A 27,270-nucleotide genomic window follows, 5' to 3' on the forward strand; every position below is an offset into this window, starting at 1 on the left:
GAGCGCCGTCCGGCCATGTGATGCGAAATCTGCCGACGGCATCCTAAATCAGTTTCATAAATAATGTAGAGAGCATCAGCAGGTCCCGACGGGGGCTTATATTGCATTGCTCCCAGTGTTTCTAATGATAGTGAGACAAGAGGCAAGAGAAAGAGAGAGAGCGCGCTGCTGGTGGTGGAGACACAAGCGCGTCCCGGATCAGACAGACAGAGAACTCACAGCCAGTGGCGCGCAGGGAAGCACATCGCCACTTCTACGTGTTTTATGGGACATCGGACCGCAGACAAGTGAGTGGGACAACACGAGTGCTGAAAAGGAGGACTGACTTTAGTATCTCTGCATATCTGTGACTCTCTCTCCATTTCTCTCTCTCTCACTCACTCACTTACTCTGTGAAGCAAAGGAGGCGGGACGTCCAGGAGGAAATTGTAGGGTTGGATAAGTAGGGTCCAGTTTGTCTCTTTCCATCTCTCTTCAGCTCGCTCTCGACATGGAGCCGAACAGCCCTAAGAAAATCCAGTTTGCCGTCCCGCTTTTCCAGAGCCAGCTGGATCCTCAGGCAGCTGAGCATGTAAGTGGAGATCTCTTTTATTACATTGCGCCTAATGGAGACCGGCCTGCGGAGGTCTCTGCGTCCCGCGAGACTTCTTTAAAGCATCAGATGCGCGCAGATTGCTGCCAAAATCTGTTTTATGATATGATGTCATGGATGATGATGTTCTCTGCAGTGCTTTTGCTCAGGAAATCTATGCTCTGTATGTGGGTCACTGATTCATATTGCATCCATTTAGGTTATCATTTATATGATCTGGCTGGTTTCTTTGATCATTTTCAGAAATGTATTACTATTTTTTGGTTCTTCATAGTTTATTTTAAAGGGGCCATGTCTGTGGTGTGACTGTACAGATTTTCTGAGTTAAAATGAGGCCATGAAGCAATACTGTAAATCATTTGGTAAACAATGTTTGAAATCGTTTCAAGTGGAGTAATTTTCTCACCACTGGGCATATGATGTCATGTCAACTTCTAATGTGCTTTGGTGCCTGAAAGTGGCACATTTCCAATTTTTGTTACCATCAACCACCTATTCTGCTTTTGTTATGGCAGAACTTGCTCTGTGTGTTGTGCATGGATATATAGCCTAGTCTTATTGTGTCCTGGCTATATTGAAATCTCCAGCAGCGAAGGCTGAATGTCAGGCGGTAAAAGTGTTTGATGTTGGATCAGTTGCTGACAATATCATAACAGCAAAGTGCTGGACCGATTTTATGATGATGTTGGTTGGATTGTCCAATCAGTGGCGGCGGTCTCTCTTGTGCTGAGTAAGTGTTTCATCAGTGGCCGCTCTTTATTTTCTTACTGCCTCTTTTATAAATGAGTCTGAAACACTGCAGGTTATCCGCAGATCAAAGGGTGCATAACACATCAGCGTTGTTGTGTGTGTAGTTTCATGTTGTTTCACATGTGTTGAGACAGCATGGAAAAGTGATCTAGGGAGCCTGCTTCTGAATATTGATTGTATTGATGTCGAGACGCATGTCGAGAGTTATGTCCGATAAATCAGTCAGGATAACCATTTTACACGCATGCACCATGTTTTAACTTTTAAAGATGGAATTGATGAGCTGTGTGTAAAACTGCTTGTTGAGTTGCCATGTTGCTTACAGTTAAAGTCCTCATGAAATTAATGTAGTTTCTTGACTTGAATATGAATATGTCTTAAAGGATTAGTTCATTTTCTTAAAAAAACCCCAGATAATTGACTCACCATCATGTCATCCAAAATGTTGATGTCTTTCTTTGTTCAGTCGAGAAGAAATGATGTTTTTTGAGGAAAACATTCCAGGATTTTTCTCATTTTAATGAACTTTAATGGACCCCAACACTTTTAATGCAGTTTTAATGCAGTTTAAATTAGCAGTTTCAAACGACTCTAAATGATCTCAAACGAGGCATAAGTGTCTTATCTAGCCAAACAATTGTCATTTCTGGCAAGAAAAATAAAAAATATGCACTTTAAACTCACAACTTCTCGTCTTCCTCCGGTCGTGTGACCCGCCAGCGCGACCTCGCGTAATACGTCATCACGTCAAGAGGTCACGGATGACGTATCGAAACTACGCCCCAGTGTTTACAAGTGTGAAGAAAGAGGACCTTTCCGACGTTGTTGTATGTCGAATGATACTAATTCTTTGTGTCAGTTTATTGTTTGAAATGGTCCGCAAATGTACGTTTCATATATGTAACATGTGGCCTTTCGACGTCATTACGCATTTGAGGTCGCGCTGGCTCGTCATACAGCCGGAGGAAGACGAAAAGTTGTGGTTTAAAAGTGCATATTTTTTATTTTTCTTGCCAAAAATGACAATCGTTTCGCTAGATAAGACCCTTATACCTCATTTGGGATCGTTTAGATTCCTTTGAAACTGCAATTTTAAACTACATTAAAACTGTTACGTGTTGGGGTCCATTAAAGTCCATTAAAATGAGAAAAATCCTGGAATGTTTTGCTCAAAAAACATCATTTCTTCTCGACTGAACAAAGAAAGACATCAACATTTTGGATGACATGAGGGTGAGTAAATTATCTAGATTCTTTTTTTAAGAAAATTTATCTTTTTCCACAACATTGAAAGAAATTGCACAGATCATACAAATCATACAGTATCACTTCCACCAATATAGAGCAATAATTGTATGACATCATTCTGCACTTCAGCTTCTTATCAGATTCCAGGCTGTGAAGTTAAACTAAGCGCTATTGGATCTTGGATAGGGGGAGGGGCCAAAGTATATGCCCCCCCACTTCCTGTTTAAGTGGATATTGCTTTAACGCGTCAAACAAAGCTGAGCATTTCAAAGCACTTCAGTGGGTCTTTATGCTACTATCCAGCCTGATCTCACGAGAAATCGTACATTTACGAGTCGGCTTATTTGTATTAAATCATATATATATAAACATGATTGTAATTTTATTTCTTTTTCCTCTGCCTTAACACAGATCCGTAAGCGCAGACCAACTCCAGCCACACTGGTTATCTACAATGAGCCCAGTGTTTCAGGTAAGACCACTCCTTCTCCCAAAACATAAAGTCTTTAAATTTCTTTTAATGACTTGGGATCAACCTTACGGTCAAAGAAGGGCTTATTGAGCTACAGTAATGCAAATGCCTGTAAATTCAGATACAGATCATTGAACCGTTTGTCTCAGATTAAGCACGCCGTGTAGTTCACAATACCTTTTCACTTTCACATCTGTATGTGTTTGATTTTATTAACTGTGTCATCAGCATCTCAATTGCATTATGAGTGAATGCCAGACTGCTCTTTAAAACACAACAAAAATGAGTTGGTTTGTTGAAGCATCAATTGGTTGTGGCGTTCAAGGTTTGGTTTCTAAACAGAAATGCACACTCACATTGCTATAAAGCCCAGGCCTTCTTTATTGTTGTGAAAATATGTCCTCTCCAATTTTCATGTACAATCATTATATGATACTGTGGGAGGAAATGCGTGTAAAGGACAACGTGATAGGCTTGGCGAGGTCATTTTTGAGTCGGACTGAATGTAATTTGGCCTTGGGTGGGAACAGTACAACACACTGTGAATGTGGCAATGGTCAATGAGCTGCTATCAGCACAAACAACCCACCTATGGCGTCAGCATATGGGACCGGTCAGACTCTTGTCATCTGTGAAGCGTTGTATCTTCTTGTGTCTCTTCTACAGATATGATTTATCTGTGAGAGGAATTCAGGGTTATTCGGGAAACTGATAGGAGGCATTGCGCTGATATTTAAATATAACTGCATTATAGGATGAACCTGGCAGTGTGGGAGAGGTTTGTTAAATTTTGTTTTATTTGGATTGACCAGACACCAGAGGATATTTATTTCGAATTAATGGAAGAAATGTATTAATGCATGCACATTTAATTTAAAGGTGGTGTGTGTGAATTTAAGTGCCATCTAGTGTTGAGAATGCGAATTGAATCTTACTTCTCAAGTTTAAAACGCTTATGGTAGCCGTCACAAGACAAACAAGTCGTCGTCTGAGACAACGTAGGGATGAAATGTGCAGAAACATGACGGCGACTTTCATGTAAGGCGTCGCGCGGTGTATAAAAACGGATTATGTAAGGTACACCACTGATAATATAGTTATGTATTAATATATAATTGCATTTTTGGTCAAGAGATCTCTCTTAAAGTTACACAATGCACCTTTAAATATGCATATTTCTCAATGAAAAGGCATATTTTATTAAACTATGTTTAGAATTGTCAAAACAGTAAACACCGTCATCAAACCAGATTTAAGTTTTGTCCGACAGCACCACAAAATGTACCACATTGTGTCAGATAACTTTTGGAAAAAAGGGGCGGTTTTCTGGATAGGGCTATAGTTCCAGACTAAAATTCATGTTTGAGCTGCCTTTATTTAAAAAAAAACATATATCACACTGCAAATAAAAAAGATTTTCAAGAAAAAATTTCTTAGTATTTTTGTCTTGTTTGCAGTAAAAATATCAAAAAATTCTTAAATTAAGATGATTTTTCTTGATGAGCAAAACAACCCAAGAAAATAAGTCTAGTTTTTAGACCAAAAATATCAAATTTAAATGATTTAGTGCATAAAACAAATGCACAGAGGTAAGCAAAAAGTCTTGAACATTTTTCTTAAACACTAAATTCAAGAAAAATTCAAGAAAAATTTGCTTACCCCATTGGCAGATTTTTGTTGTTGTTGTTTTATGCACAAAATGACTTAAATTTGATATTTTTGGTCTAAAAACTAGACTTATTTTCTTGGGTCGTTTTGCTCATCAAGAAAACTCATCTTAATTTAAGAATTTTTATATATTTTTGCTGAAAACAAGACAGAAATACTAAGAAATAGTTTTCTTGAAAAAAATTTTTTGCCGTGCAGTGCCATTGTTTTGTCTCAAGATGCACACCAGTATTGTATTTTGTTGGGTATGTTTGTAAAAACGATTTAAATCTAAACCCTGGTGGGAAACTGCCCCAAAAAGTTTATTTCAATACTTGAAGTCAGTGGAGCATGTGACTGCTCATCCGAGGGGCGCAAATTCAAAATATGTGTTCGGAGTGTCATGTGTGTTGCTCGTGTTTCCAAAACATGTGTCTGTCGCGCCATGCGAACCATGTGCATCACGTGTCCTGTCAAAATCAGTGCCTGCTGCACACGCTTCAAAACCGTTTATGATGAAAGAGACGCTCACGTTCACAAAATACACGCAAGACACTCCCTTAACACTAAACTCTGATTACGCATGAGATTATGGGTGTATCTGGCAAACGCGAGCGTCTCTTTTCTCATAAACCCTTTAGACTCGTCTGCAGCAGGCACTTATTTTGACAAGACACGTGATGCACACAGGATCTCTCAACGCGCAGGACAGATATTTTAAAATGACAAACCACACACATGACAGGCTACACACATGTTGTGACGAACTTCGCATCCAGCACCCTCGAAAAAAGAAGTCACCGGCCGCCACTGCTTGAAGTTAATAAAAATAGTATTTTTGGGAAATGCTCTCATATAAATTACATTTATATATCTGAATATCACATTTCACGGGGATTAATACACTACTATTATGTTATGTTTCTAAAATTGGTTCATATGTTGTGTTGTATAATAAAAAAAATATAATTTGCTATAAAATACTAAATTAATACTTTCAAATTACAATTTTGACCCTGGACCACAAAACCACTCATAAGGGTCAATTGTTTGAACTTGAACATTTATATTAATAAATAAGCTATACATTGATGTGTGGTTTAGGACAGGATAGGACAATATTGGTCTGTGATACAACTATTTAAAATTCTAGAAAATAAGGGTGCAAAAAATCTAATTATTGAGAAAATCACCTTTAAATGATAAGTTTGGTATTTTACACTTAAAGCCCTGTTTTCAAATTGTTTATGATGAAATAGAACGGTTTTGACTGAAATTTGGACAAATGATACTGGCCCGAGAATTTTCGGGTGTTTCTTGTTTCACCTCCCACCTCTATAATGGCTGCATAGGTGCACTGGAACAATCCTTCCTAAAATGCATTAAACTTTCGTTTACAAAGACGTGAAACTCACCGAGTGGTCAGGGGTGTTCACTGATAGGTCCACAAGTTTACAACGAATGCTAAAACACCTGTTGGAAAGCATCTTTTGCAGCGAAAACAGGGTCCTTTGCAACACATGGGTGATTCTCACGAAAACTTGGTTTTAAAAATGTCAAGCATGAAAATGTAAAAATTGCTTAAATTTACTTTTTTTCCACCCAGACATTGAAAAACAAAGTCTGGAGTAAATGGGAACATTAATTTAAAAACTTTTACTTATCATTTAACACTTTTTGTAACATAATTTAAAAAATTAGTCCTAAAAAATCTCATTACCGCAACAGTCAGAAAACATCAACACTGACATATTTTCAAAATGACATGACAAACCTGAAAGAACATAATTTGGAGATTCTGCACATGCATTTAAAAGCAAAGTATTATGCTTCTATTAATTAAACTAACATTTAATAAGCATTCTGACAAGACAATATTTCAAATTAATTGTAAAAAAATGATCTTACCTGGTAGCCATCTTGAAGTAACTGGTCCATGTGCTTGGTCACTCAAAATCAAACTTGATTAAAATTCTGTATGTGTGCTTAACCTGTTCTCAAAAAGTGTTGCGGAGGATGAGAACATCAGGCATGGACACATCATTTTCCTAATTTTTCTTCATTATTATTATACATGAATATTCAGTAAATATTTTTTCTGTCATCTAAAGTAGTCTAGCAAAATATCCATTTATTTTTTTTCTTAATATTTTTGTGTTAATTTCAGCAGAAAATGAGATAAAATTTCCAATTATAAATTCTTATGTTGAAATCACACATTGTGCAAGGTAGAACACAGTATTGTGTTAATTCTGATGCTTTTTAATGTTACTATATTACACATTTTAAAGCTAAAATCATTCGTGCCGTGGTGTTTCAATGGTTTTGTGAGAATCACCCACATATTACTAATGATAAATCTTTTGTTTATATATTTACAGTAGATAATTTATAAAATTATTTTCATGCATAATCTTTACTTAATATCCTAATGACTTTTGGCATAAAAAATCGATCATTTTTATCCATATTTTTTTATCTATCCAATGTATTGTTGGCTATAGCTACAAATATATCTGTGTGACCTATGACTGTTTTGTGGTCCAGGGTCACAATTCTGTATCCAATTTGCTAAATCAATTCAAATTCAGGAATTGACATTGCCTTCTGGAACTGCAGGTCTTCAACAGGACTTACATGGATGACCCATATAGTTTAGCAATTTTAGTTAGGTTTTCCACAAATAACATTTACATTAGCTTCACAAGTAAACATGATAATCTCAGTCCTACTACAATTCAGCATCACACAAAGCCTTTTTGTTTCAGTACTGTGTCTGTAAGTAATTTTAGTAGAGAGTAAAAACAAATGCTGTCTTCTAATGTGACGGTATTGTGTGTGTGTGATAATTATCCTCAATGTTGTAATTGCTGGTAGGAAACTCAACCTTACAAGCGTGTCTATTAAAGAACCATGCCAGGAGCAAATTATTGTTAGTCATAATTAAGTTTTCATTGTAAATGTTGACTTTATAATTTATTTTTGTGATGCATATTCCCAGTGGCTGTAGCAACTTTAGTGCAATGATTTGGGCCACCACATACTGTATAGTAATCGTATTTAGCAGAAGGTCAGTGGTCCTTTAGTGCTTTAGCTGGGACTCAGAGATGATCCATCAGACTGCTTTGGGTCCCAGGTTTTTGTCCGGCCGGTAATCCTGTCCTCTCTTCTGTGCTTTTTGGACTTTCTTGGCTCGACAGTCGTAAAGATGTCCATGTTGTCTATGACTTGGCAGTTATATCTTCATGATAAACCATCTTGCTAAAGCCAGTATACCATCTGTCTGTTCTGCTTCAAGAGCCTTGTTATGAGCCTATGAATAAGATCTAGCATCCTCTGACTAAAAATGTCTTTCTTTTCTGTCGCCAGGTCTGTCCTACTCAGGAGAGATGATGTTTTTAGCAAAGCTATTTAAATACACAAATGACTTGGAAACGTTCTGCTTTTCAGAGTTGCTTGTTCTTACCCATAGCCTTAATAATGCACATTGTAAAAATCAGGGTTCCTACAGGTCCTCGAAATCCTTGAACATTTGTGAATCTGGGGGAAATAATTCAAGGCCCTGGGAAGCTTTTGAAAATATACATACATAGAAACAGGTCATTGAAAGTGCTTGAATCTATTTTAAGTTTTCTGGAAAAAATCTGTATACTTCCATGTGTAGTGTATGATAATATCATAAAAATGTGAGACTTTTTAAGCATACGTGCTAAACTGTTCGCTTTAAATGCTTTTATCTTCTGTATTCGAATGTTGATTCATACCAAAATGCTTTTTTGCATAGTTGTGTTTGACACATAAAAACGTCTTGGGTTACGTATGTAACTGTTGTTCCCTTAGAAGGGAATGAGACGCTGCGTCTCCCCTGCCATACTTCCTGCGTCCCTGTAATGCCGCCTTTGGCAATATTTCAGATAGTGATATACTTCCTGGCTCCCACGTCACCCTGCCTTTGTCGTTAAGCCTCACCATTGGTTGAATTTGATATGCACATTCAGACGCACATACCCCTAGAAGCGCCCCCAAAGTGTCACTGCAGTGACGCAGCGTGAGTTCCCTCAAATGGTAACTGTAACAATGTTTCTTAAAAGGTAACCCGATGTAACCTTGCTCTCACTTAAAATGTGTCCCCACATTTAGTCCTTGCATTTGAGGGTATTGCACCTGGAAAGTCCTTGTAAAGTCCTTGAATTTGAAGTTAACTAAGGTTTGGGAACCCTGCAAAATAAATGTAAAAATCTATTGCATAAGGCACTGTTGGAGTCCTGGTGCACGCAAAGGTCACCATAGATGAAACCGGGAGGCACTCATTCAGTCATTCTTGATACAATGGTAACACAAAGCTGCTAAAAACTAATACAATCTGTTTTGTACAAAGAGATTTTTGGTTTCCTACTTATGGGTTTTCCACCACAGTGAACCTTTTGTGCACCAGAGTTTTTTTGGATGTTATTTTTAAGAGTGTAGTTGTATGTAGGTGTAAAAGCGAAGACCACTGGATGAATCAAAGCTCATCACCACAGACAGAAGCTAATAAACACACGAGTCAGTGTTACTCACATTAAAATCATTAACCAAAACCAATGAAAGCATATGTACATCATTCTTAATAGTTGTTTTTCACCGTACAGACTGAATCAGCTGGATCGTCGGTGTATTATAGCAGTTTTTATAGAGAACGGCTGCTTATTTTTCTTGCTGTTTTCGAATGTTGCTGGCAGGGGCGTGATGAAGAGGTGGAAACACATAGAGCCGCATTCACAAAACAAGCAGCTCTTTGTTCACTTGGCATTTCATCTCTGATCCAAAACATTTGGAATAGATCCCCTATGAAGGAAGTTCTTCAAGCTTCGTGAGCTTACGTCACACCAACGTCCGTCGTCATAAAACTTGGCAGTGTGTTGAAGTTTGAGTGACTTGGGTTGTTGTTGCGGTTACAGTGGTAATTTGCTGCAGTGTTTGCGGTCCAAACCTGTGGCTTTGGCTGGGACTTTTTGTGCTATATGTCTTTAATGTCCTTATGTGTGGAGCCAGTGGACTTATAAAAGCAGAAGTCTTCTGGCTACTGTGGTTCACTGTGTACCGTGTTCCTCTGGTTCGCCTTATTATCAGATCTGAGGTCATAATCCAGCGTTTCTCAGACTCCATTTAGAGACTTTTAAGTGGCTATTAGGTGAGGGAGTAGATGCAATGCTCAGTGGATTTAGGAGAAATCAGGGGCTTTTTAAATCTTCTTTCTACCTTAAACAAGTGTAACGTCAGTATGCATATAAGGGTTGGTCCTTACAATGCATAATAGTTTTCATTGTATGACTGCAGTGGGTTTTTTATATTAAAAACAGAATTTGCACAATACAAGGGCCTCAGGTCTTTATTTGCCACAATTAAAACTGCATAAATGTTATTGAATGTGTGTAAACTAGACTTGGATTTTAAATCATATACACTGTTGTTGTTTCAACTTAAAAAAGTAAGTGTTTGTGTTGCCTTAAATTTTGAGTTAATTCAACCTAAAAATATTAGTTAGCTCAAAAAATGTACATCTTTATTTACATGTACAGCAACTAAAAACTAAAAATACTTTAGGATCATTTATTTAATTAAAAAAAATTATATATATATTTATTTATTTGTGGGATGCAAATCCAGGGCACGAAGCTCCTGTTCCACCACATCCCAAAGATGCTTTATTGGGTTGAGATCTGGTGACTGTGGGGGCCATTTTAGTAAAGTGAACTCATTGTCATGTTCAAGAAACTAATTTGAAAGGATTCGAGCTTTGTGACATGGTGCATTATCCTGCTGGAAGTAACCATCAGAGGATGGGTACATGGTGGCCATAAAGGGATGGACATGGTCAGAAACAATGCTCAGGTAGGCTGTGGCATTTAAACGATGCCTAATTGGCACTAAGGGGCCTAAAGTGTGCCAAGAAAACACCCCCCAAACCATTACACCACCAGCCTGCACAGGTTACATACCTAACAAGGTATGATGGATCCATGTTCTCATTCTGTTTACGCCAAATTCTGACTCTACCATCTGAATGTCTCAACAGAAATTGAGACCCATCAGACCAGGCAACATTTTTCCAGTCTTCAACTGTCTAATTTTGGTAAACTCTTGCAAATTGTAGCCTCTTTTTCCTATTTGTAGTGGAGATGGGTGGTACCCGGTGGGGTCTTCTGCTGTTGTAGCCCATCCGCCTCAAGGTTGTGTGTGTTGTGGCTTCACAAATGCTTTGCTGCATACCTCGTTTGTAACGAGTAATTATTTCAGTCAAAGTTGCTCTTCTATCATCTTGAATCAGTCGGCACATTCTCCTCTGACCTCTAGCATCAACAAGGCATTTTCACCCACAGGACTGCCACATACTGGATGTTTTTCCCTTTTCACACCATTCTTTGTAAACCCTAGAAATGGGTTTGGGTTTAAAAGTTTCACGTGGACCTTGGATACGGGTCGGGTACGACCTTGGATACGGGTCGGGTACAAACTTTGCATTGAGCGCCCTCAAAAAAAGAAGTCACCGGCCGCCACTGATATGTGTGGTAAAGATTTCATTTGGACTTTAAATTTCTCAATATTTACATTTTTTTTTTGCACTCTCAAGTTCCAGATTTTCAAATAGTTTTTATCTCAGCCAAATATTGTCCTATCCTTCCTTACAAACCATACAAAGCTTATTTATTAGGCTTTCGGATGATGTATAAATCTCAATTTCAAAAAAATTAACCCTGACGATTGGTTTTGTGGTCCAGGTTCATGAGAAAAGTTTGTAGGAACATTATTATTATATGTATAATAGTTTCGTCATTTTTGATACAAAAATGTTTATGTTATTGTGTACTGACATGCTTCTTTAAATATGTTAAATATTATATTTTTTAAATAATATGGCTTTAAGGGGGCCACTGTACTGAGCATATGTAGAAAGGTATAGATAGATCTATATCTTTTTTATGTATGTATGTATACTGTATATGTGTGTGTGTGTGTTTCTTAAATGTCACAGAATATAAATCATTATTGATATAATCAATATTAATTTTGAAACCTAATGGATATCTCTATATGTGTAAGGTTTCAAACCTACCACTGGTAAGATCAGTTTGAGTTTTTATGCCACGGTAAGAACAGTTTAGACTCCAGCAGTTTAGGTCCAGCATGCCACATTAGTTTTTCGAATTCACAAAACTGAATTATCATTCAATAACACAATATTAGGTTTACAGGGAATGATCCTGGATGATGTGTTAGACTGAGCTTTCCAGACATGAGAAATCCACTGAAAACAAAATTGGCAGTGGAAGATCTTTTGGTCTAAATTTTTTTGTGGGGTGAAATACAAACTGTGACCATAATTTTGATGAATCTGGTGATTTAAATGCAGCCACAAGATGATTCCTTTAAGTCCATGAATTGCCAATTGAAAAAGGTTTGTAGGAACATTGTAATATTTTGTCAACTATGCTGGAGAGACCACAGATTCAGCTTAAGATTTGATAGAGATGGAGTGTGGAGAGCCAGTTTAAATGTTCACAGGGACTTTATAAGGTTTACAACTTGGCTGTAAATGAATAAATTGGTCTTCAAGTTGTGAAATGAATGAACAGCCAGTGTTTTTATTCCTTAGGAGATGACAAGCAGACTTCAGGCAGTCAGGTGGAGGTGAGTACTTAAAACATTCTGCCCGTCTACGATAACAAAGGCAAGATAAACTCCGGCACTTAAACAAGCATTAGATTTGATCTCCCTCATTCCTGTCTCCACTTGCGATCTATTAGACATCACAAGGTATTTCTTTTTGGCTGTCTTAGTGGACATGGAGATATGTAAGCTAAGCCTCTGACTTCTGCTGCCCAGAGCTGTGTGTGTTAAGATGTGCAGCAGAGGGCTTTGGTCTGAGATGGATGGAGCTCTGATGCAGTTCTCATTGATTACCTGCTGGAGCAAAGCTCCTGAAATAGAGTCTGCGTGAAATCAGATACCCTCTCTCTCACGCTGTGCTTTTCCATTGTCCACGCCAGACCCCGAACGCCCAGCTGTCTCCCGCCCAGAGAAAACAGAGCGTTTACACACCGCCTACCATGAGAGGTATGTGCCGCTAAACTACATCATTTGCATATTCAATGATATGATGTTTAAGCCACTTATTTTACCATCTGAGTCATTCCTGTTAAGTAGTACTTTTGTGTCTTTAGTGTATATGTTTGAGATCTCAGATGTTTCTTTTTTATGTTTTATTACATAATTGACACAATGGCAAAAAATTACATTTTTTGGTGCTGGGCAAAGATTAATCGCAATTAACCGCATACAAAACAAAAGTGATTTTTTTTGCATAATATATGTGTGTGTACTGTGTGTAATTATTCAACACAGTCTTAAGGCAAGTCGTGTTATAGTAACGAAAATTTTGATTAATTTATTCGTGTTTGATGACATGAATTTCCGCTTTTTTTCGTGTCTCTGGGGGCGGGTGTCTTTTTCGTCCTTCCCGGCGTGAATTTCTGTCGGTGGCTTTTCTTTGTCGTGTCATTTTGTATTTTGTTTTCTCATCGTTCTTTTCTATTTTTAAATCATTGTCGCTTGGGGTTAGGGTTGGATTCCGGGTTTGCGTTAGGATGTTATTTTATGCATTTGTTTCTACATGTTTTTTGTCCGCTTTTTAAAACTATTCTCGCCTGGAGTTCGGGTTTGGGTTAGGAAGTCGCAGAAAGTGATTCTAACCCAAACCCCAAGCGACAATGGTCAAAAAATAGAAAAGAACGATGAGAAAACAAAATATGAAATGACACGATAAAGAAAGTCGTGCCACAGACACGAACAGCCATTGATAGAAATTCGTGCTGGGAAGGACGAAAAAGACATTCGTCTCCAGAGACACGAAAAACAGCGGAAATTCGTGTCATCAAACACGAATGAATTAATCAAAATTTTCGTTGCTATAACACGACTTGCCTTGAGACTGGGTTGAATTATTATGTATATTTAACCACACATATATACATATATTCATTTCAGAATTTTTTTATTTATATATCATTTTTTTATTTGTATATAATATAGAATATATAAAAATATAAAAAAATATATATACACATTTAAATGTTTCTTAAATACATACATAATAATTACAAACAGCACTATCTCATATATTATGCCAAAAATCACTCATTATCAATTTTGTATGCGATTAATTGCGATTAATCTTTGCCCAGCACTAAAATTTTGAAATTGAATTATGAAAATATTAATCTAAAGTTAATAGTCTTTGCTTTTTTAATATTATGTAACACACCTTTGAAATTGATTGACAACTGACAAGAAGGAACACAACATGATAAAAATGATAAGTTACGATAGTTCACTTTAAAATGAAAATTCTGTCATCATTTACTCATCCTCATGTTGTTTTAAACCTGTGTGAATTTCTTTTTTCTGATGAACAAAAAATAAGGTATTATTAGAAATGATGGTAAACACACAGCATATAGTGTCCATTGACTTGCATAGTAGGAATATATTTGGAAAATATGATGGAATTTAATGGGTACCGTCAACTGTGTGCTTTCCATTATTTATCAAAATATTTTCTTCATCATTTATCACAATACTTTTTAAATATTTTTTCCTACTATGAAAAGTCAATGGACACTATATGCTGTGTGTTTACCATTATTTTTTCAATATATCTTCTTTTGTGTTCATCAGAATAAAGAAATGCATACAGGTTTACAGAATTTTCATTTTAAAGTGAACTATCCCTTTAAAGTAGTTTTTTATTTATGTTACGGAATGGCATAGAATTAGACAAACCAAATAATTCGAATTTATAAAAAATTCATAAAAATACATTGTTAATGTTTGGGATGTTATTTTCATAGCAAAAACTTAGAAAATTTTGTAAATAATGCAAAGAAATGAAGATGTAAAATGAATTTAATTATTATGTTACTCTGGAACACAAAACCAGTCATAAGAGTCAATTGTTTTTATCAATTGTTCTGAAAGCTGAATAAATAACCTTTCCATTGATGTACAGTTTGCTATGATTTGTCCGAGACACTACTGGCCGAAACTATTTAAAAATCTGGAATCTAAGGGTGCAAAAAAATCAAAATATTTAAAAATCACCTTTAAAGTTGTCTAAATGAAATCCTTTACTAATGATAGATAAATGTTGGATATATTTATGGTACCAAATTTACATAATATCTTCATGGAACATGATCTTTAGTTAAAGGGACAGTTCATCAAAAAATTTAAATTCTGTCATTTTCTCACTCTCATGTTGTTACAAACCTGTATAAATTTCTTTGTTCGGATGAACACAAAGGAAGATAGTTTGTGGAGCCCATTTACTTCCATGGTATTCCTTCTTCCTACCATGAAAGTAAATGGGGACCACAAACGGTTTGGTTACAAACATTCCTCAAAATATCTTCCTTTGTGTTCATCAGAACAAAGAAATGTATACGAGTTTGTAACAACATGAGACAGAATTTTCATTTTTGGGTGAACTATCCCTTTAATATCCTAATGATTAGCATTACAAAATTAAAATTTTGACCCATACAATGCTACAAATATATAATTTCTACCTATGACTGGTTTTGTGGTCCAGGGTCACACGATGAGCCCATAAAAAAAATGTACTGCGTAGTAGGAATGACTCATCTATGCCATCTATGTGTATGATCTACAGTACCATTTTCTCCATTGCCATACACACTACATGTATTTCAGATAGTAACCCACACATTCAGCCCACTCAACAAACAACCCACCTGGTTCATGCTTATGGATCAGATGCTTAAATAAATGCAGTTCCTCCTACATAGTTACGGAGTACTGTACACTACCAGTCAAAAGTCTGAACACAATGAACCTATAGTATATCTCCATGATGCTTAAATGCTTGAATGCTTTATTCTGTAGAAAACATATCGTATATATTGGCCCTGTATTAATTCAAAATATTTTTAACTGTATGAAAAGAAAAGCAGACAAGTGTCATGCACACATTGAAACTTCTTCAGTAATGTTTAAAGGGACACTCCACTTTTTTTGCAAATGTGCACATTTTCCGGCTCCCCTAGAGTAAAATTTGAGTTTTGCCGCTTTGGAATCCATTCAGCCGTTCTCCGTTTTTTTCAATACCACTTTTGGCGTAGCTTAGCATAATCTATTGAATCTGATTAGACCATTAGCATCGCGGTAAAAAATAACCACAGAGTTTCAATATTTTTCCTATTTAAAACTCAACTCTTCTGTAGTTACATCGTGTACTAAGACCGACGGAAAATTAAAAGTTGAGATATGGCTAGGATAATTTTTTATTGTTCAGTGGATTGTGCTGAGCTGTGCTAAAGGTGGTACCGCCAGACCCGTGGATCGGCTGAATGGATTCCAAAACTGTAAGGGAGCTGGAGAATTAGCATATTTTCAAAATAAGTGGAGTGTCCCTTTAAAAGCATCTCATGCAACTCATGAAGTTGGTTGAGAGAATACACAACTGATCTGGAAAAATTGTCCATTATGAGAAGTTAGCACTAAACTGTCCACTGAAAGCATATTTGTTTATTTGACTTTTGATTTCGGATCTTGTCTGTATTTATTTCATTTTTTATTGTTTAGTTTTTTCATCATGAGCGGGAACTCTTATTTGTGTTCGACACTTTCTGTTTTTAGCTGCAGGAATTTTATTCATTATTTATTATTTTGGAGTATTTCGAGAGCCTACAACATGAATTCAATAATATAACGGAAAGCAAGTAAACAACATTTTTTTTTTAGATTGACGGAGAGGAACATTATAGATTGTCATGTAAGCATGTTCAGTATTTTAAGGATTCAGGTGTTTGAAATGAATTGCAGTGATGAAAGTGTAAATAAGTAACCCTGTCTGTGACATCCAGGCTTAAATCTCATCATCTAATTATATATCAATGTATCAATGATTTCAATCTTCGACATGATCTTATTCATATCAGTAAAGATATCAAAGTTACATTTTCACAGAACACTCTTTATGTATTATGATTTTATTAGAAAGTAGTAAATCATAAAAAAAAATTCGGCTGGGTTTTCCCTTGACTGGCTGTCAAGTTGCACGATGCAAATGAACCACAAATGTGACCCTGGACGTCAAAACCAATCATAAGTCGCATGGGTATATTTGTGGCAATAGCCAACAAAACATTGTATGAGTAAAAAAAATTAATTTTTTATGCCAACAATCATTAGGATATAAAGTAAAGATCATGATCCATGAAGATATTTGGTACATTATCTTACCCGAAATAATATTTTTTTATTGATCATTTTCAAGAAAAAAAAATTCTTAGTATTTTTGTTTTGTTTTCAGTAAAAAAATCTAAACATTCTTAAATTAAGACACTTTTTCTTGATGAGCAAAACGACCCAGTTTTTAGTCTAGTCTGGTTTTTGGGCCAAAAATATCAAGTTTGGGTGGTTTTGTGCATGAAACAAGCAAAAAAATCTGCCAATGGGGTAAGCAAAATTTTCTTGATTTTTTTCTTGAATTTAGTGTTTAAGAAAAATGTTCAAGATTTTTTTGCTTACCCCATTGGCAGATTTTTTTGCTTGTTTTATTCACAGAATCACTTAAATTTGATATTTTTGGTCTAAAAACAATTTTCTTGGGTCGTTTTGCTCATCAAGAAAAAGCATATTATAAAACGGGCAGTTCTGGTTCTTCATTCTGATTGGTTGAAACGCGTTCTAAGCCGTGATAAAATACACCGGTAACCTCACGGTTCAGACCACATTACAAGAGTATCACTGCGTCACTGTTGATACGTACTGATTTATGAAAATAAACACCACACTCTTTAATCATATTTTTAATTTGTCTACGTTTGCACAATTAATGGCGATATCCAGATAAATGTCAATAAATAATGTTGATTCATCTCGTCGATAAAGAGAAAACGTTGTCTGAGGAGTTTATAACTCAAGTTCATACGTCCGCTATTATCCACTGGGTGGCAATCTTACCCAACTTAAACACTGACGCATTCACTCAACACTGAAAACAGCGTGTTTTCATCAGGCTCTGAATCTGATCTCTTACAAAAGTTCTTCACAAAAATAGAATTATCTCCGCTTTTAGCTAAAAAATTTGAGAGGTGATAAGAGAACAAATGAAGGTAGGATGAAACTTTGTTTTGTTTGTTTTTGTTTGAAAGCGGATGGTCTGTTCTTTCATTTGATATTTTATGTTTATTTAAAGAAGACACTTTTTCTGTAAGGCATTAAACTAAAACTGGGTGACGGGGAAAGAGTTCAGCATGCTTCCAAGCATATTTGATCATCGCTTCGACAGTTGCACAATATAAATGTTAATGTATAAATTAGATGAATGGTGATTTATAAAAATAAACACCACAGTCTTAAATCATATTTTCATTGTGTCTTTGCTGCATCTCAGTAAGTTGGGAACTGCGCTCTGTTGCAGCCACACTTGATTCTGAGGAACTACTTTGTTTGGCGGAAGAGTAATATTTGTACTAATATAATTACAACTTATTTGTGTTTTATTTTATAAAATCCCGCTAACGTTATGCATATGAAATAACCGTTTTATAAACGCAATAAACCCCTCGAAGCGTTGGGTTACCAGTGCATTTTATAACAGCTAAGGGGGTTTTAGGCACTCCGCTTCGCGTGGTGCCTAACAACGCCCCTTAGCTGTTATAAAATGCACTGGTAACCCACTGCTTCTTGGGGTTTATTGCTTTATTAATTTAAGAATTTTTACATATTTTTGCTGAAAGCAAGACAAAAATACTAAGAAAATGTTTTCTTGAAAATCATTTTTTTTGCAGTGTAGTAATATGTGTTGCTAAGGACAAAATTTGGTAATTTCCTCAATATTTCAATAGTTTTCTAGTAGTCCTTACTCTCGACCAAATTTTGTCCTATACTTACAAACCTTACATCAATGAAACGTTTAGCTGTCAGATGATGAATACATCTCAATTTTAGTTTGACTAAAATTGACTAATTTTGTGGTTCAGGGTCACATTTGTGCAATTGGCGTGTAAACACACAAGTGTGCACAGCGTCATTTGATAGACTTAGTTTCTACTTAGTTTCTATAAAATAGTTTCTGTGTCAGGGTCACTGCCTGGGATGACTTTCCTTAATAGGACTTTGAACACACTTCAACCGGACCAGAACGATCTGTTCATAACAGGAATTTGCATTAGGATGCTTCTGCAACACAGCAACTAAACCCTGCAAAGAGGGCTTTTTTGAGACCAACTAGCAATGCAGACAACTCTATGAATAACTCGATTGAAATTAGATTTTCTCTAGTGCAAGACTAAAAATGTGCCATCTTCCTCCGTAATTCTCCCTTCATGCAGTGTTTCACGTGGATGTTTCCAGATGAAGTAAGGAAGGGAGAGAGGTGGAGTCTGCCTCACTGGCTGATAGACAAGGCCATTTCCTGGCACAGACGTGCTAAATTCACATTAGCCTGAGCTATTGATTTGTAGTAGAGGGAGGACGAAGATGCATCGCTCTTGAAAGATTCCTTTAAATGGACAGCATGCAGTTTTGAACAAACACTCGGTACAGTTTTGGTCATTGCAGGACAGAAAGCGTTTAAGTATGCTAATCCAAAATGACTAGTGCTTGATGTCGTCTTGAATGACTTTCTTGAATGCTTCTCCACAGACTATACAGAATATAATAGACAACAGTGCTAAGTACACAAAATGGTTTGGCTGTGTATTGTGTAAAGGCTGTACTGTATCTTGGCCAGAGATAAAAAGGTTTTAAAGTGTGAATACTGTGTGAATAGCTACTCAGTTTAAGTGGAGAGTTGAAATGTTTCCAGAATAAAACTGCTGAGTATTGTTTGTGATGAGCGAGCAGTGCAGTTGCTGTAGCAGGAAAAATCTGATTTTGGTTTTTTATTAGGTGAGCATGCCTTCCTTTAATGAAAATTAACCATGGCTTTACTACAGTAACCACAGTTTAACTATGGTATTTGGAGTAAAACCATAGTAACAATAAATGTACTATTGTCTCACTACAGGAATCATAGTTTAAATCTAGAATAGGCAATTTTTTTAGTCAAAAAATAAAAATAATAAAATAGTAAAAGAATGGTCCTTACAGTAGCGGTCACTGGGCAGTACCCTTTTAAAGGGTCCTAATAGCGTATGTACCATTTCGGTACAGATATTGTACCAATATATGCACCTCTGTGATATGAACTCTTTAGGTGCAAAGATGTAAGTTACTTTTTTAAAGGGTACCTGCCCAATGACAGCTGGGACCATTTTTTGTGAATTTCCTTTGAAGTCTCAGGACCATGAAATGTTTGCTCAATCATTAAATCTGGTTTGAATGCATGTCGGCCTACTTATTTGCATAACATTGTATTCTATGAGGCTATTTTACCTTAATTATTATTGTAATGTTATGAATTTTAATGTTGTCCCAATAGTGAATGAGAATAATATGAAAGCATTGCGTTTTTTCGTAACTCTTTGCAGACTATGCTCTGGCTGTGCACATTTACAGCGGGGAGGATGAGTGTTTGACGCATCAGCATTTTTGTCAGTAAGGGGATTTCTAAGTGGTTATTTGTGGTTATAATATAGCTATTGACACAGAACTTCCACCAGATGTGGCCATCAAGGCAAGTGTTGAATTCATGCAATCAGAACATTTAAGTATACAAGTTGAGTCATAATAAAAAAAGTGAAGTGACACCGGGAATAAGTATTGAACACACTTCATTTAATACTTTGTAGAAAAGCCTGTGGTGTTGATTACAGCTTCTAGACGCCTCTTCTCTGGAGAGACCAGTCGTCTGCATTGCCCTAGGAGTGATTCTGGCCCATTCTTCCACACAAATTGTCTTTAAATCTTGAAGGGCCTCAATTCTCAATAGAATTTCTTCAACAACTTGATTTTCTTTCTTTGAAACCACTTCATTGTTTCCTTGGCCTTGTGTTTGGGATCATTGTCTTGCTGAAATGTCCACCCTATTTTCATTTTCAGCTTTCTGGTAGATGGCAGCAGTTTTTTATCCAGAATGTCCCGATACATTTCTCCATTCATCCTGCCTTCAATAATATGAAGTCTGCCAGTACCCCTTGCTGAAAAGCAGCCCCAAACCATGATGCTTCCACCCCAAACTTAACTGTTGGTATGGTGTTATTGGGGTGGTGGGCAGTGCCATTTCTTTTCCAAACAAGAATGACTGCCAAAAAGTTAAATTTTCCTTTCATCTGACCATACTATAGTCTCCCAATAATCCACAGGCTTCTCCAAATGCTCTTTCGCAAATTTTAACCGAGCCTCAATATGCTTTTTGTTCAGCAATGGAGTCTTGCTTGGTGAGCATGCATGGATGCCATGGCGGTTCAGTGCATTGCTTATAGTTTTCTTTGAAACACTAGTACCTGCTGATGCAAGGTCTTCCTGAAGTTCTGAGTAGTTTTTGGCTCTTGGAGAACTCTCCTGAATTTCCTTTGGACTCCTCGGACAGGGATCTTACGTGAAGCACCTGATCGTGGCCGGTTTATGGTGAGGTGATGCTCTTTCCATTTCTGGATAATGGCCCCCACAGTGCTCACAGGAACATTCAGCATTCTGGAAATGCGCCTATAACCATTCCCATCAAAATGCTTTTCATAAGATTACATAGATCTTGAGAGAGTTCATGCTTTTACCCATCATGAAGTCTTTCCTGTGTGCCTCCTGGGTAACAAGAAGCCTTTTATAGGCCATCAGTTACGACTAAAGCAGCTGATATTAATTAGTACTGATAGGGGGCAGGGTTTCTCTCTCAATACTGACAGATTTCAGGTGATCTCTTGGCTTTCTATGCCACTTTGCACCTTGTTCTCTTCATGTGTTGTATATTTGTTCCCTGTGTCATTTCACTTAGTTTGTTGTGACTCAACTTGTATACTTGGGTGTTTTGATTTTTTTGTATGGATTGAATGTTTGGCTTGATGGCTTCATCTGCTGGAAATTTTGTGTCAATAGCTCCCTTATCTGGTGGGGATGCTGATGTGTCGGGTGCTTATTTTCCCCGCTTATGTGTTTGTGAGGAAAGCTTTGGAGCATACTCCCCCTTTTAAAGCTAGCCTATGATTGTTAACTGCTGCAAAACTGCCTCTGTACCCTTTAACAAGGTCCTAATATGTCCCATTTCGGTACAGATATGTACCTTTGAGGTACTAATATGCACCCTTTAGGTACAAAGTTGTAGTTTAGCTTAAACTGTGATATTTGTAGTAAAACTATAATAATAGTACACAACTTTACTACCATGGTTAGTTTTTTGATATGGGGCTCTTTGTTTTAAGTTGATTTTAAATTTTGATCTTTTGTCTTTTTTTGTCTTTTTCATATATTTGATTATGATTAATATCACATCAGACAGTTATAGTAGTCCAAAGCTTCAGAAAGCTCTTATGATGCTCTCCGAACTGATTCTTGAGAGAGCCGCTGTATCAGTTTACAGTACATTAGCTGTCTACTCTTATAAATCTCCAAGAAATATTCATGAAAAAGACTGACAGTCCATCTTTTGTTTTATTTTAGACTAAATAGATACACATTATACACTGTAATATAATATATAATGTAAATCGGGTGAATTGGAACACTTTCTGACATTGAATTTACTGTCAAAAATGTCACATTTACCAGAATTCACTCTCTAGATTTAGTTAACTTTAAACATCTCTAATACAAACGAACAAAACAAGCATATTTTACAATTCTATCATATAGGTTTTGATAGTGTCACTAGGTGCATCATACAGCATGCATGCATTTCATAACTCATTCATTTCGCGTCCATCATCGTGTTATTGATTTCATACATTTGTATGGGTTACTGTGGTCTCACACTTACAGTACACACACTGCACGCTCGTGCTGATAGCCTGTGTCCACTGTGTGGCGCTGTGCTGTGTGTCCTGTGTTGAGTGCAGAGCTGCAGCTGGTGGTGGAGCAGCACTTTCAGAGGCAGGAGCAGCAGGAGGCGGGGCTCTCTGACAGCCCAGACACGCCCAGTCCAATCACAGCACAGCATTTTACCAACGCAGCTCAGTGGGCCAATCACAACAGCTCAGAGCCCAATGGCAATGAGTCTTATGTCAGTTCTGAGGGGCAGCCAGGGAGCAGTGGGGATGGGGGTAAGTCCAGAACAAAGCCAGTTAGGACACAATACCATCCATAATATGTGAAAAAACCTCACCTGATGAAAACAAAGTGTGCAAAATGTTATGGGGGACCAGAGTATCCCAAAATGAAAGAGTTAAATTAGTATCAAATACTGTAATTCAATAATTATGTGTACTTGTTATGTGTACTTTATAAATTATAGGCTAAATGTAATTTATTTTGTAGTATTTTATGAAAATGTAACACTGGGACTGGCTATGAATGTGAAAATAAAAACAGGACAAATATCTGAGTTTTAAAAACTTTAAAAAAATATTTTCACTCGTAGGCCGCCATTTAGTCACAACTAATGATGTCAAAAGGTTGAAATCAAATTATTTTTTAATAATTATTTTTTTATTAGAGAACATAAACATCGCTACAGGAAAACAGGTATTAAAGACAGAAGCTCCAAAAATGTAATAAATAAAACAGAAGACATTCACAAGAATTTGTATTTTATAATAGATGTACCTTTAACAACTTTAAGAGACTTCATTAAAAAAGTAATTACTCTTAAGGAAACCTTGTGTAAAGGAGGTCATTTTAACAATCTACATTTATGAATAAAATTTGCAGTACAAGATGAAGAAATAGACAAAAATTTTAATATTTTTATAAAATAATTTCTTTCACATTCAATGTTATGACTTAATTAATTTTATGTAAAAAGACAGAAAAACAATCTTTAAAAAATGCCAGTACACTTTGGTCTCACCCCACCAATATGTTTGAATAAATAAATTAAAAAAATTGGCAATTTTTTATTTTTAAAGGTTTGCTCAAGACCTTTGAAGTTTAACACATTTGTGTATTATGTGATACTTTGTGCTAGCATGTATAATTGTTTAATAATATATACTTATGGCAGCAATTGACTTATTTGACCATGCTCTATGCAATTAAAACTCCTGTTTTAGTTGTGATATGACTTTCAGAGCAAGAAAGCTTCAATGTGAATGAAGCGCAATAGACAATATACACTAAGACAATGGCTGAAGCAACACGAAGCAAGTGCGATATGGTTACTTGGATCAGAAGAGACTGAAATAACTGGAACAAAGTTACCCTCCAAGAAGCAAGTTTTATGTGTGTGGTGCGTTTTTAAATGGTACAGTTTTTGCAAAAATATGTTATTTCGGAAATGTTCTTTGAGCAACCTCTAGTAGATAAAACTATAAAATAGATGCAAAATGGTTTCTTTTTCATGCCCTATTGAAAAATCCAGCTAAGAACAGCATAAGGTGGTTGCTGGTTTTAGCTGGTTTAATGTGGCAGTAGCTGGTTTAAGCTGGTCCTCACAGCCTGGCAAAGCTGGTCAAGCTGATGGGACAGCTGGCCTTCCAGCCTGACCAGCTAAGTCCAGCTAGACCATATCAAAAAGTGACCAAAACAGCTAGGCCAGCTTGCTACACCAGCAAAACCAGCTAAAACCAAGCTGGGAGACCAGCTAAAACCAGCTCACAAGCTTATGCTGGTCTTAGCTGGATTTTTCAGTAGGGTGTCCACAAATTTGGTTGTTAAGTGTGACGTCATAAAGCGCTTTCGGGTTCAAACGATCTCAAATGCCAAAGGGAAATAACAGAAAACTCACACTAATACACTCGTATCATAATGCAAAACTACCATACACCTGGAGACAAATTTTTATCTCCATAAAAAATCGGAGATGACCAGACATGGACTTATGGACATAGATTTTTTACAAAATATTATATTACTGTCTGTGATTCCGTGAGCAAGGAGACTGCAGTGTGCACTGTGAGTTTATGCATTTTTCTCTTAAATGTGTGATTTGAATAAATAGTGCTCTTAAACAGCTGCATAATATCCTCTTCAATCAGTAGATTGTAAAATAATGTAAAACAGAAAATAATAGTTATAGTATTTAGCCTACTATTGTAGACTGTAGTAATATATTTCACGACAACCATTTAATGCCCAAATTGCGCGAAACATAATAGCGACCTCTATAGGTTAAAATTAGTATTACTTTTTAGGATTTTTTTTAAATAATGAAAATATTTAATATGTTTGTAGTAGAAGGAAAATATAAAGTAGGCTATTAAAGCCAGTCTTCATAGCCAAGGTACCCTTTAATAACATTTTTCTACTTTGGTCAACATTTGGATCAAAAAAGCTTTTATAAAGGGTTTGATCCACTTCAAATGTTGACTGGTGTATTTCTTTATTCAAGATCTTTATGTAAAATCCATAAGTCCATGCTTAATTTGTATTACTTTATGAAAGCAACATTTGAAAAGAAACCGATTTTTGTAAAATTTTTTATCATGGTATGTATGGTACAAAGTATATTGGTACATTTAATTCTTAATTGATTTCATTTTAAAATAAATCAGTACTTTTCATGTTTATTGGTTTAATTCATTTCTGCGTGCCTTGATGCATCTTGTGCATGAGCATGTGGTATAAAAGTACACGCTTAAAATTAAAGGTTCCTTAAAGCAAAACCATTTTTGGTTCCTAAAGAACCAATAATTTTCTCCCTTTTCATTGTCAGATGTTAATGGTTCTTTATTTAACCTTATAGACAAAAATGGTTTTCTATGGCATCGTATAGCATCTTTATTTTTAAGAGTGTACATCAGAAAGAGATGCAGAAAAGCTGATTGCCTGCAACAGAAGATCTGTAGGACTTTACTGACAAGACTTTTTTGTCTCTTGTCTCTCTTCCACTTTCTTTTCAAATTCTCATTTTTTCCCCCTAATTATTTTCAATATCATTATTACCATTGGTTTTAAATACAGGAAACACAGCAGACACCACAGGAAGCGAGCAGAAAACCCTGAGCAGCCCTTCGTCTATCTCTCGATAGCCATTATAATGTACCTGACACACCTCCACACACTTACTGCCCCTCGACTCTCTGGACTCTGAATATAAAGATCTTCTTCCCTGAATTTCTCGCATTATATTTCTCATCTCTTTCTGTGTTCCCTTACACAGCTTCAGCTTTATTTTTTATTAATTCATTTTTGTGAAACGTAATGCCTGTTCTCGACCATCAATTCTGTATTGAAAATGGTTTTACTTTTTGATAAAATGCAATATACGAAATATTTCCAATGTGTATCTGTGGCATCAGACGCCATATTTTTGGCAACTTTAAATTAATTGTAACAATTTCTTTGTGGTTTTGAGTTTGTAAATGTAGATGAATAATCAACGAAATTTTTTGAGCTTGAAATAAAAAAATACGGAATGATGTGAATATTGTTGAGTGAGTGCTGTTTATCAAATGTTACTAATCTTGCTGTATTGAAGAACATTATAAGACATGTACTGTACAGTAAACTTGGTGAAGTTTGTCATTTCTGACAGCAGCTAGAGGCCCAAAACCGAATTGTGATGTTTGTTTACAGTATGTAGCCTGATTGAGCTTTTTGATTGAGATTTTTTAAGTCCAACTACCTGTTTGAATTGACTATTAATTTTAAAATAGTTAATTTTATCAAATGCAGTATGTTTGGTGATGCAATATCAGAAAAGGCCTGTACACATTGTACTTGTACACATTCTTCACCACCTCTTAAAAATTAAGGTGCTACACGGTGCCATAGAAGAACCTTTTTTTTTTTTGCTTAATGGTTCCCTGATGAACCTTTAACATGTAATGTAAAAGGTGAACCTTCAACTGAATGGTTCTGCTATGGCATCACTGAAGAACCCTTTAAGCAGCTTTATTTTTATAAGTGAAGATATGCAATATTTGGACTGAAGTAATTACTTTCTATAACTTTTCAGCTGGTCATACTGTATAAGGGTAAGTCGGGATCCTTTAGTGTCAGTGACACTGACTGGTGCATGCTGGGATTCATGTTTTACTCCTCCTGCAGGTAGAGAGCACAGTGATAGCAAGCAAGAGGAGAAAGAAAGCCAACATCCTACCAGGCTTTCTCAAAAACATCTCGGCACACTTTCAGAAGAACCTGGAGACCCGCTGCCACGACGCAAAGATACGCCATACCAGCACCAACCACCCTTCATTCCAGGTACCACCAAATCATATTAGTGCCGTGAGAAAACATCTTTATTGTTAAGATGAAGGCCCTGTTTATCTCCCTTTCAGAAACTACTGAGTGAATGTTATGTCTGCTGTATGCTTCATAATGTATCTCTTGATCAAATCTGTGATTTTTACAGGAGTGCAGTTAATGAAAAATCAGACAGATTCTTCCTCACATTTCCAAGAGGACGAGGAGAACAGTGGTGGACTAAAAGACAGTTTGACAGAGTAACAGCGGGTCAATTTGACATCATTTCTGTTTGAGAGCTATTTTAGTTACTTGTTAAAGGAAAATACCACAG

At 36.3% G+C, this 27,270-nt stretch overlaps 1 protein-coding gene across 4 annotated transcripts; it reads left to right on the forward strand.

The window, feature by feature from the left end:
* Positions 1-27,270, forward strand: ppp1r1c (protein phosphatase 1, regulatory (inhibitor) subunit 1C). Of its 4 annotated transcripts, none has more exons than XM_055215554.2 (8): positions 1-287; positions 404-571; positions 3,002-3,062; positions 12,346-12,380; positions 12,740-12,806; positions 22,709-22,912; positions 26,799-26,954; positions 27,106-27,270. In XM_055215554.2, the coding sequence occupies exons 2-8, from the start codon at positions 491-493 to the stop codon at positions 27,198-27,200; spliced, it is 699 nt and encodes a 232-aa protein (XP_055071529.1). In that variant the 5' UTR covers positions 1-287; positions 404-490; the 3' UTR covers positions 27,201-27,270. The 4 variants fall into 4 exon arrangements, with proteins under 4 accessions (XP_055071529.1, XP_055071528.1, XP_055071531.1 ...); XM_055215553.2 differs by having other exon boundaries at positions 2-287; positions 399-571; XM_055215556.2 differs by lacking the exon at positions 22,709-22,912 and having other exon boundaries at positions 3-571.

Source organism: Misgurnus anguillicaudatus, chromosome 17, assembly GCF_027580225.2.
Source record: "Misgurnus anguillicaudatus chromosome 17, ASM2758022v2, whole genome shotgun sequence".
Classification (NCBI taxonomy): domain Eukaryota; kingdom Metazoa; phylum Chordata; class Actinopteri; order Cypriniformes; family Cobitidae; genus Misgurnus; species Misgurnus anguillicaudatus.

What these genes read in the sequence shown, in the direction of transcription:
- ppp1r1c (XM_055215554.2), top strand. Translation starts at nt 491, where the DNA reads ATGGAGCCGAACAGCCCTAAGAAAATCCAGTTTGCCGTCCCGCTTTTC. An exon ending in ATCCTCAGGCAGCTGAGCAT is followed by an intron (nt 572 to 3,001) that starts GTAAGTGGAGAT and finishes GCCTTAACACAG; the next exon opens with ATCCGTAAGCGCAGACCAAC. An exon ending in CTTCAGGCAGTCAGGTGGAG is followed by an intron (nt 12,381 to 12,739) that starts GTGAGTACTTAA and finishes TGTCCACGCCAG; the next exon opens with ACCCCGAACGCCCAGCTGTC.